Source organism: Sarcophilus harrisii, chromosome 2 (assembly GCF_902635505.1).
Source record: "Sarcophilus harrisii chromosome 2, mSarHar1.11, whole genome shotgun sequence".
In the NCBI taxonomy this organism is placed as follows: Eukaryota; Metazoa; Chordata; class Mammalia; order Dasyuromorphia; family Dasyuridae; genus Sarcophilus; species Sarcophilus harrisii.
In genome coordinates this window covers 381,387,879-381,399,916 of record NC_045427.1, presented here as the reverse complement: position 1 = coordinate 381,399,916, position 12,038 = coordinate 381,387,879, and the positions used below count along the sequence as shown (strand labels likewise).

Here is a 12,038-nt window from a genome sequence, read left to right as displayed (position 1 = left end):
GATTGAAACTGTGGGAGTTGGATGAGTCAGCTTTTTGGGTAGAGTTTGGATATAACTAGAATTGTTTCTCAGGAAAGTTAATATTTAAACCAGTGACTATCACTTTGTTTCTTAATGTTAATAATTGCTCTTATAAAATTCAGAATTGTATACTTTTAATTTGTGGTTGGACAATGACCAGAGGAGAGCTCCGAGGATTAATTGAAAGAACTAAGGCTATTTACCCAAGAAGAAATAAAACAAAAGGGAATATTAATCCTTGCCTCCAAATACTGGAAGGCCTTCCATGTGGCAGAAACACTAAACTTAATCTTGTATAGCTCCAATAATTCTGCTTAAGAGTTAGAATGCCTTGCCTTCTGCTCTTTTTGAGTTTCTTATCACTAGAAATGTATAAAAGTACTTGATTGCCTTGTCAGTGGATTTTATATAGGACTCTGATTCTTGGATTTATTGGGACATTGGACTAGGTGACCCTCTGAAGTTCCTTTCTTATTTGAGATTCATTGAAATTAATATATTTCTTACTTATTCCATATTTATCTCTACAAATAGAGTTAGTAATGCAGGTTTGAAGAAATAATTAATGATTTGATTTAGTCTTTGTATGACTAATATGAAATAGATTACATTATTCTCTTAAACATTCCATGTATTAGATTAATACTGATTGTATTAGTAATGTTGAAGGAAATAACTGATGTCCATTACTTAGGACTCATCATTAAGATGGGGAAGTTATGGTATAATTTTCCTTACAAATAAGATAATTTGTTACTTAATTAAAGAAAATTTCAAAAGCTAGTTAACATCTTTTCTGAAAACTGAATATGCTCCAAATTAATTTGGGATATCAACACTAAAGCATTTTAATTCAGGAATCTGGGTAACTTTTTAAAAGACTTAGTATAAAACATTGGCTTTCAGAGCTAAAGATTTTATTATTTACGATCACTACTTAAAGGTTGAGTCTCCTGAAATATTCCTGGGAAGTAAACAGTGTAACACTGTTACTGCTTTTTTTCCCAGCTGTAAACCTAATGTCCTTTCTGTGCTCCATATATTGTGGGTTTCTTTGCCAATAAACAAACAAAAATAAGACCTTTCTTTTCCAGAACTCCAAAAAAAAAAAAAAAAAAAAAAAAAGATTCTGGGCATTTTGAATCCATATTTCCTTGCAAAAAATATGAAAAATTGTTTAAACTTTTTTTGTGATGGAGATTTTTCTAATAAACTTCTTTAACTTTTGCAGAAAATTCATGTACAGTGATGTTTATCTGACAAATTTATTCCTTCACCTTAACAAAAAAAAATGGCCAATAATCTTTGTTTCTAAAGTAAGGGAGAGTTTTGTGTGTGTGTGTGTGTGTGTGTGTGTGTGTGTGTATGTGTATGTATGTGTATGTATGTGTACACTTGCCCAGGGTCACACAGCTGGTAGTAAGTGTTAAGTGCCTGAAATCAGATTATGAGTTTAGGGCCTCCTGACTCTAGGGCTGATGCTCTCTATCCATTACATCATCTAGCTGCCCCAGTTTTGTTTTTTGTTTTTTTAACTGAAGGAGCTCACATTTCATTGCCTGTCCCTTCAAAAAAGCAGTCTAGGAGAAAAAAATATTTGGCCCTCATGTAAAATATTGCTTGTGCTCAAAATGCCCCCACATCCCAAATGACAAAACAGCTGTTATTTGAAATCCTTTTTATGTCAGGTGCTGACATGCAGTAGTATCTGTGGGCTGGCAACTAGGGAAATCTTTTATTGGCATTACAAGATCTTTTGCTTTTATAATTAGAGAATTGGAGTACCAAGGAATGACATAACTATTGAAGATAGTCTTTTCGCAACAATATTTTCCTAGAATTTTTAAGACTATAAATTTGAGGGTTTTAGTCACTTTTCTGTGATTAAAAATTGATAACATTTTTGGTTGCTTTCAAAATTATGTTTCACATTATGTTTCATTTTTCTAAATGAAGTTGAATTGTTTAAAACCACAATGAATATAGGCTAGCTAAAGAAAATTCAAAGCCTAAAACTGTTCTTGCAATATTGGCTTTTTTTTAAAATAGGGAATATTATTTCTTTCCTAGCTACTGAACTTTGCTTGCTTGTTGTTGTGCTTATACTAAAGCTCATCAGCCTTCAGAATTAACCTTTAAAGATTAAGTATCCGATATTTCTTTTCTTTTCTTTTGTTTGGATCCTATAAAACAGGATCCTTGTAAAACAAGTACCAAACAAATCCTAATTTAGTATATATTCATTTTTCTCCATTTTTAATTTGTAGAAAAAATGTTTTCTCTTAAGTAAACCATTCTTTATTTCCTACTTTGAAACTAATCATTATGACAGAGACAGAACCTTCTAAGTGAACAGACCTTTAACAAGTATTTTTACAAGTTACTAAATGAAACTTTCTGTTGTCTGGTCATTCATTCTTTAGTCAACTGTCAACCCATAACTTTCCTCCTTAGTTCTTTCTTAAGACAGGAGTGCTGGGTTGTCATATTAATATTGTAACTAAATAGTGAAGTGAAACTGCCTATGTGTCCTATACCCAGAGAAGACACTGAAGAAATGGAAGCACTTTTTTTTAGTCAGTTACATACTTGTTTTTCTCTTTGGATATCTACCATAATAATAGTGAATTATTTTTTGAGAACTTGAGTTTACTAAAGGAAAGGAAAAATTAGAAGATCTGTTCCAATTAACCTGAGTAAATAAGGGTCTAACTCTTGAAGTGATGAAGTTTACTGAGAGAAGGTACAGGATAAAACTATTTAATTCTAAGGGACTAAATAATTCATTTCCCCCTTAGAAACTGTAAAAGAAAAATTCAGGGACTCAGTGCTTTAGAAACAAATACAACTTTTGTTCTTATATTAGAGAATGCATTTTGATTTTGCCAGTCAAGAACCATTTGTTGTTTACTTGGGGCTTTTGATTTATAAGCACTATCTGAGCTTAACTTCATTTTGACAGGCATTAATTTTTAACGAGTGCCTAAATAAATATACAAAATGGTGTTATCAAGAACAGTATTGATTTTTAGAAAGAAAATATGAGTTGAATTTATAAAATAAGCAAATAAGATATCTATGAAGTTTTTTTTATACAAAAAAGATATAAAGGGTGTTCTAGACACAAAGCTTTAAAACTTTTTGGAACACCGCTTTTTTTAATGCATGTTACAGATAGGATCTTTTTCAACGTTTTTATCAACAACTTGGATGAAGACATTGATGAAACACTCAGTAAGTTTGCAGCCTAGAATCTAGAAGGAACAGGTAATAATCTGGATTGACAAAGTCTAAATTAAAAAATATCTTTAGTAATTAGCAACATAAAAATAATAGTTGTAAATGTAAGGTTGAAATTTAGGCTAAAAATCTATCATAGATACAGGTTTAGAAAAATCTGACTTAAAATAAGTTTTTAATATAAAATGAATTTAAAATTTGTGTTATCTTTAGGCTTAGTATAAGTTTGAGAATGTACTTTTCAACTGAATTAATAGAAGTTGTACTCAGAATTTAAGTGAGGTAATATAATAAATTTTTAGTATGCTCTCTTGATCAACTTAAGGCTATAGTATTGTTTTTTTAAGAGTGGTAGGCAAGGTAGCTTACAGGTCTTTTGATTGTGTCGCATGAAGTTCTTTTGAAGGAATCTGGGGGTGTTTTTGCCTAGAAAAGAGTATATGAGATTGAAGTGTAGGCAAGATGATACAATAACTTGAATTGCGTGAGAAGTTATCCTATGAAAGAGAAAGTAGATTGTCTTTGTTCCAGAGAACAGAATTGAAACTACAGACAATAAATAAATACATTTCAGGCATATACTATAAGAAAGAACTTAAAGATAAATTAGAGCTGTTAAAAATGGAATGTGCTTGAGGTAACAAAGTGTTGTTACAGGTTATAAAGGAAATCCCTGAAGTGGTTGAGAGGGTCAACTAAATGGCTTCTGTTAGGTATATTTCAACTGGATTCTGGAATGGAATATATAATTCATTTGAGTCTGCATTGTATTATAAAGTACTGCCATTAATATCTTTTAGTAGAGATTAAAGGCAAAAATGTGTTTTAAGTAATATTTCAAGTGTGAAAAAATCACACATGAAAGTATGTTTAGCTCCTAGAGTTTCCAGTGTAATGTTTAAATATGCTTAGCATTTATGCTAGGTAACAGCTGTAATCTAGATAGCAAAGCCAGTATGTAATATAGTTTGATTTGAGATGATTTTTCCCTTTATTGAGAGGATATTGGCATTCAAAACAAATGGAGTGATACTATTTCATCATACCTACCTTACCAGTTTCTTTTCTTACCCTCCAATGTTTTTTGGACTTCAGCTTCAGTTTTTGTCTAGCATAACCTTTTCTGACTTCACCAGTTACTGCTAGGAACATGTCTGGTTACTCAGCAACATAATGCAAATCACAGGCGAAGATCTTGAAGATCTGGAAATGCTAATCTACTCAGGAAAAAAAAATCTCTTGTATCTAATGAGGTGCCAGAAGAACTGTGACTACCTTACCGGAATCTAGAAAAATTGAACAATAAAGTTGGATTGCAAAGAATTAAAAATAAACCAGCAAGAAAGAAGATAAATGTCAAAGAATCTATTGTGATTTGAACTCATCTTTTCTAAAAACTCACCGAATCTTTCATACTCTTGGCATTGCTATATTTCTGAGTAGCTCTATAACAAGTGAGAAGGCCTTGTGAATACCTAACTGGAGTACGATGTTGGGGTAACAGTGACGATGTGGAGTAACTTCCAGTTGGGAGAGGAATCAGTCCAACGATCTATCAGACAGTGTCTTCCTGTTGGGAGAGGAGTCAGTACAACAGGTATTACTTTCAAATAAAAAAATTTCACAAATATCTGTAAAATCAAGACCTTTGTTATAGTAAAGCTTTGAAAGCATTTAAGTTTTATTGTGGTCATCTTTGAGCTAAATAAAATAAATGTACTTGCTGTATTTTAATTTGTTTTTGCTGTGAAGATAAGAATAAGGTTATTTCTTTTTATCTCTTCCCACTTGATATATTTTTTTAAGTTTCTGTGGGAAGGCAACATTGCTGTTATTAATTCACTTTTGTATGCTGCTATCTTATAGTTCAAATTACAGAATTTTCATAATTTTAAATTTTGTATTAGAAACTGAAAGAGTTAAATAATGAAGAGTAGAAAACTTTTGTGTTTTTAACGTGTTTGTACTTTATCTTTCATCAAGGGATCCTAAACTTTTAAGATATATATGTAAAAAACCTTGATTCCTATATTAGATAAGTAAGGATAAGTTGATGCTAAATTTGGTCATTGTTTTTATTTGATTTAAGTGAGAAATGTGGAAATTATAGAGTAGGAACATTACCAAAGACTACAGATACATAGTCTAATTTATATGTGTGTGTTTGTGTGTATATGTATATATTTAGATTTATGGGCTGTATTAATTTATACAACTTAACAATTTTTTTTTTTTTTAATATTTATTTACAGATTTGGGAAAAACTTCAAAATAGAGAAATAGCCAGATGCATGCCACTGACTTCTGGACTATCTATCACCTTAACTTCAGAAGGCTCTGGTTTTACTGTTTCCTGGAGGGAAAGGATTTAGCTCCTACTTTAGCTGAAGTTTCTGTGAAGATGGCATCTTTAAGCAACCTTTATCTGTTGGAAGCCAGGAGGATCCTGGCTTCATCTGGACTGAAAGATAAAAGCCAAGGAATAAAGGATTATGCTAACTGGGAAAAGAATTCAAGAGAGTATTTAATGCTTGGAAGATGAGATGCAAAGCCCAAATGTTATATATATATATATATATATATATATGGTGGATATGCGTATTGGTTCTCTTTTCCTCTCCTATCCTTCTCATCTCCCTTCCCACCCAAATAAATGTTTATTGAGCTCCACTGAAATCCTAGGATAATTTACTAGAGAAATGATCATCCTTGGGTGGAGTATTTTACTGTTGACCCTTTTAAAGAGTTAAATCTGGAATTAAGTTGCCACTCCTTTAACAACATAGACCCAGTGGCCCCTTCTTAAATATTTATCTCTCAAGAAAGTGGTTTAGTTTGCACAGAATAATTTTCAAAATAGGTCAGATTAAATGAACAGAAGTCTTGTATAATTATAGCTTGCCATGCTTTTAAGGGAAGCAAGATTGGCCTACCTCTTTATCCTCTCCCCCTTAAAAAAATGGAACAACGTTTAACCCTTAAAACACTGCAAAGATATTTTGTCAACAAAAGAAAGTATAACCCCCTTTCTAGTTTAATGTTAGATTCTTGTTTAAATATATAGATTTCTTCATATTTTCACAAGGCTTCTTTTTAAAAATTTACCGGTTATAATAAAATTTTCAAAAATGACTTCAGGCTTTATGATTCAAAAAGAAAATCCATGCCATTTCCAGTTAATTGACTTGTAGTTTGGGGGCTGGCCATGAAAGAATTGGGTTCACCTTGAATTGTACAGTTTCTAATTCTTTGAAATTAGGTCATTAAGCATGGCCATTTTAAATGTATTATTGGTTTGGGAATTAATCTACAGGCTTTATTTTTTAATAATTCATGTCTGGGTAAATTCTTAATTTAAAGAACAACAAAGTTTTGTATGTATCAATCATACTGGTAAAGTACATACATTTCAAGTAGTATAAGACACTATTTCTTCCCTCAATAATCTTATTATAAAACACATAAAATTTTGGAAGGATAAATAGTTCCAGAGATAGGTAGCAGTTAGATATATAACTGATTAAGAGATGTCACAAAGAAGTACATGATTACTAAGCAAGTGGATAGTAAGACAGAAATTAATAGTGTATAGAGGAAGGGTGAATTTGAGGAAGATTTCCTGGAAGAGGAGGTAGGGCCTATGCAGAAAATTTATAAATAAGCAGAATGTTTACTTAAGTGTGAAGAAAGGGTTAAGGGCAGGAGTTGATAATGTTTTTCAAGTTACGTGGAGATAAGAGCTTATTCTATGGAGTTGTACAAATTGAACAGTAATAGGCATTTTGGGGTTTCCTTCCTTTCCCTTTCTTAGAAGTTCTAGTTGTATTGTGTCCTGTAAAAAGTGTAAACTTTGTCTCTATCCTCATTCAAAGTTTTCAAATGCTGGTGTCTGAAAAGAGTGCCAGATCTTTTTCCATCATTTCTTCCTAATGCCAGCTTTTTTCTTTTATGTGGAGCAAATAACCACTAAAGTGATATTTGATTGATGTTTCACAGGGCTTCTTGCCTCACAGTTTCTTCTAGTATAAATAAAAATAATTGTATATGGTGAAAGCTTTTAGCATTACTAAACATGGTGATTTTGGAAAATGTGGGTCTTTATTTTTGCTAAAATAGATTTTTGATACAGCTTCTTTTAGTGGTCATTTTTAAAGGCAAGCAAGACCTTTTCACAAAAATGTTTGAATTTATTGCTTCTAAAATAGAATCTAATTTGACTTCATAAAGTGTATCAAGTATAAAGAAAAAAATTTTCTATAAAGTGAAAATCTAAAGATGAAAGTATGAAACTTAAGTAATTCAAGTGTCAGTTGCTGATCAAAAAATAGCTGCACCTTTAGTCCAAGTAACAGGTTAGATCATTTACCTGGTTTGGCTTCTAGTGCTAGAATGAGTTTTGCTCAGAGACATAATGGACTTAAAAATCTGGTTCTTTGGTCATTGTAAGATTGGGGAAATTCTATAGGTAAGTAGTTAAGTTTAAGCAACATGTTCATAATAGGTTTTGAAACTAACTAATTGGAAGACCTATGTTGTTCAGCAATCTTCAAGGATGCAACCCAAACTTTCTTGACCAGATCCCTTGGACCAAATTCAGTGAGGGGAAAAAAACAGAAATTCTAAGTAATGAGTTTTTTTATTTATTAAAACTGATTTATTCCAGTTTAATGAACATTAGCTAATCTACAGTTCTTAGAGCAATGTATAATTTAGGCCAAACCCTAATCAAAAAATCCCTTTGGTTTGAGGATTGACTACTACTAAACAATTGTGTGTTGACCTCTAAGTAACTTTAAAGTAGATTTCCAGGGCTATATAGAGCCACAAAATTTAATATGCAATAGATAAAACAGCCCTCCAATTAGAACAGGGTATTCTTAACTTTTAGACTACAAGAGGGACTCTCTCAGATACTTCTTAGTGTGGCTCGTTTCCCCTGTTCTCTATATTTTCTTTTTTTTCCAGTTTGAATTAACTCTTGTTTTTCTTTTCTCTGTCTCTTTTGGGCAGGTTTCTAAACATGAAGAGGAACAGATGAAGCAGAGCAGATGATCAGAGCAGGACTTGTTACTCCCCAAATCTAGAAATTTTAGTTCATATGTACACGTACCAGTGGTTGTGGGCAACCATTTATTTGGTGTAAAGAACTTGATTTCAGTATAAACTGGCTCTGGTCAGCGTTGGTGATGCTGCATCCTGAGTTGTAGCCGCTGTAATTGTGAATATTAACTGAGATAGTGAAACATGGTGTCCAGTTTTCTATTGCATTTTTTCAAGTGGAAAAGTTAACTAAATGGTTGACACACAAGTGGTGGAGAAATTGTGCATATGCCAATTTTTTGTTAGTTTTTTTTTTTTTTTTTTTTTTTTTTTTTTGGAACTACACTGCTTTGAGATCTCGTTTCAGAAGAACGGCATGAACAGTTTTCAAGCACAGTTGTGATAATTGTAAATGTTCACAATTGTGTTTTTCCCCCCTTTCTAGGGTTTGAAAGTTGTAAACTTACACATTCTTAAAATTGTTGGCTTCTGTGTGCAAGTCAGCTGACATGGTAGCAACCAAAGATTCCAGTTTTTAAGCATATGAAAGACTCTGCCTGCTTACTGTGCTAGAATTAAACAGCATCTAAAAGTGAAGACATAAGAAAAACTTAGTGACTACTAGATTATCTTTAGGACTCTGCATTAACTCTATAATGTTCTTGGTATAAAAAGAAAAACATATTCGTCACAGAAATTTAGTTAACATCTTACAACTAAACTTGTATGTAAGTTGCTTAGATCAATGTAATCACTGTAAACATCTATATGACCTGGGATTTTGTTTTTATTTCGAAATGGGAGCTTTTTTTGTTTACAAGTTCATTAAAAACTAAAAAAAAAAATGTTTCTGTAAAAAAAAATTTTTTTTAAAGAAATGCCTGGCTAATTCATTGATAGAATCAACATCTCCCCAATTTTTTTTAATAGACTACTTGATGGCCATTGTTAAGTCATATTCCTTTGCAAATCATTTTAGATTTAGTGTTGTATTTCTTCTTTTTTTTTTTTTTTTTTTTTAATAAATTTTGTATTTTTTTTTCCTCAAGGGAGAAGGCATTCTTGATTTTTTTTTTTTTTTTTTAAGTTCTTGCATCGATGCCTAGTAGCGCAATTGCAGGACTGGTGTTGGTAGCTCTAGTGTTGCCATTGACTAAACAGCTGGACTGATTTGTGTTGTTCCTTTTGAAAATAAGAATGGAAGTGTTAAAGGGTTTTGCAAACAAAGGAGATTTTCTTTCAAATTCTTGTGAAGTGGTTATGACCAGATTGTTTCTTGTTCTTAGATTGCCTCACACTGTGGTGTTCTTAAGATTACTATCCCTAGACAACCTGTGTGAGTGCATTTTCCAGCTTATTTGCGTGTTTTCTTTTTCACTTTATCTGACCCAGCGGAAAGAAAAAAAAAAAAACTGATTGCTGGTAATCCTTTAAACAAGTGTAATTTATTCATTTATATAGCATGTCAGAATAAATTAAAAAAAATTGTCTGAAAATGCTACCAGATGCCTATGTGTAAATGTGGTGTTTTGTACATTAAGTTTAAGACTGTAAATTACACACGTTAAGGTATAATTTTGTGCCCTTTAATTCCAGTTTTTTTTTTTTTTTTAATTTGAAAACTGCCTTAGCAATAATTTCATGATTGCCACATTCAGCCATTAAGATATATATATATATAAAATCAGAACTTCAATACTGCAAGGATCTTTAATAAATGAGCTCTTGGGGGTAGTCACCTTATTGTAATGATTCCTTCTCCTCTCCCCTCCCCCCCCTTTCTAAGCTTGTTACGGTGTTAGTCGCTTTAATAAACCCTTTCTTTGGTCCTTTAGTTAGAAATCACTCTCATAAAGCTATTTTTAAGTATGGTTTGTGTAAAAGAAAAGAAAAGGAAAGAAAAAAAAAGTTTGGCTTGGTTAAAGATTTTACCAAGTTGAGCTTCTGGCAAATATTTTCCAGTGCTTTCATTTACTATGCACTTAGACTATGCACTTTTTCTGAAATATTTTTGTAACACTTAAACCTTTTTGTATTTTTGCCATTTGAAAAGGTTGTGGTGTAGTCGGTTTGTAATTAAGTTACAGATTTAAGATTGTTTAGCTTTGTAAATCAAAATGTAGGTATTTGTCCTGAGTGTATTGTCATTCCATCTGCAGCTGGAGCTGGAATCTCATTCATCTTCTAGCTACCATTCCTTTTCTTCACAGTTTGACAAAAGAAGAATTTGAAATTCAGTGAATGCACTAACAAATCCTGACTGGAGAGGAATCTCATTTGAACAAAATAAAAATTATACTTTTCCACTAAAATGATGGTACAAGTTGAAGACGAGACACTCTGAAATTGGACAACCTGACCACTTAAGGCTCCACAGTGGCTTACTCAACTGAACTCTAGGTTATTCCTACTTTGTTCACCCATTGGAGGTGCTGTTTAAAAAATGTTGGGAGGTGGCCATTCTAACTATTGTTTGAATGTCTGTTTGGGAAGAAATAACAAATAAAAGTGGAGGGAGAGTCTGGTTATCTCTTCCCCATATTATTGCGGATATGATCTTGATGGCCTACAAATGCCTTTTTAAAGGGGTTGTTTTTTACTGTGTTTTTACACACTGGTAAGTTTTTAAAATTTGAGGTTCTATTACTATTGTCCCTGACATACTGCCGTTAATTATGCTGCCCTATGTTCCATTATAATAACAAAGCTCTAGTCAATAGTTGTTTCCCCTAAATTCTCAAATGCAAGTATCTTGTGATAAAATGGGATTAATTTGTGGCTCATTAATAGGATGAACCTCAAGGAGGCAAGAAAACTGAAACCTGTTGGTTTTAAATTAAAAAAAAAAACCACAGTTAAATCCAGTTATTTTCCCTTATTAGGGCATTGTATCACTAGTTCACAATTTGCAGTGCCCCAACTGTAAGTAACCAGGTCTGATTGAATCATCCAACTTGCTTGTATATTTTTCAAAGTAAACATGTATAGAAATAAAAGGTTAATTTTAAAACTTTAATTTAGGTTACCTTATGGTAAATTAATAGAATTTTTTTTTATTGGAACACAAAGTGTTTTTTTGCATCTTTGTACTATAAGTGGTAGGATTTTATTCAATTATAAATCGATGAATTAATCAGTGTGCCTCACTTGAGATTTAACTTTTTAGAATTATATTGAAATTCATTAGGTCTTGAGTTTCATATTTGCCACTGGAATAAATTACTGTTCCTGTATAGGTAGTCATATCCTTCCTCATGCCACCTCATCTCATTGCTTTTCAGTGAATTGTAGTTGCACTATGCTAATTTTCTCATCACCATTCACATGTTTAAAAAATAGTTCAAATTAATATTTGTTTTTCATAATCTTACACATGGAATACCACCATATTTTTTATGTGATCAATCCTATGATATGATTTTATTTTTTGTGTTGTGGGAGAGGGAGTCTGGAACTACCTAGACAGGCTTAAAATCTCTTTTACTGAGCTATCAAAGATATGCACTTAGAATATGGATGTTTTAATTTGCTAATGCTTAATGTTATTTTTTGTCTGAAGTTTCAAATATCTTATTGTCATATATTTTCTGCTTTAAATGTGGGAGACAGATTTATACCTCAGCAAAAGTCTGAAATGTCCATTTAAATTTGTTATTTAAATGACTGACCAGTTTACTGTAACTGCCCATTTAAAATAGAAAACTTTTCCTTTTATCTTTGAAACAAAATATTTGAAT

General features: G+C 31.9%; 1 protein-coding gene across 4 annotated transcripts in view; it reads left to right on the top strand.

The window, feature by feature from the left end:
• The window catches only part of CSNK1A1 (casein kinase 1 alpha 1), a 54,334-nt gene extending 43,480 nt beyond the window's left edge, over nt 1–10,854 (top strand). For 2 of the 4 annotated variants that reach the window (XM_031953500.1, XM_031953497.1), the window contains exon 11: nt 8,272–10,854. In XM_031953500.1, the coding sequence (XP_031809360.1) occupies nt 8,272–8,279 (8 nt within the window). In that variant the 3' untranslated portion in view covers nt 8,280–10,854. Of the gene's footprint in view, nt 1–4,397; nt 4,597–8,271 lie in introns of those variants that run through there. The other 2 variants (XM_031953501.1, XM_031953496.1) reach the window with 1 other exon arrangement.
• The last annotated feature ends 1,184 nt before the right edge of the window (nt 10,855–12,038 follow it).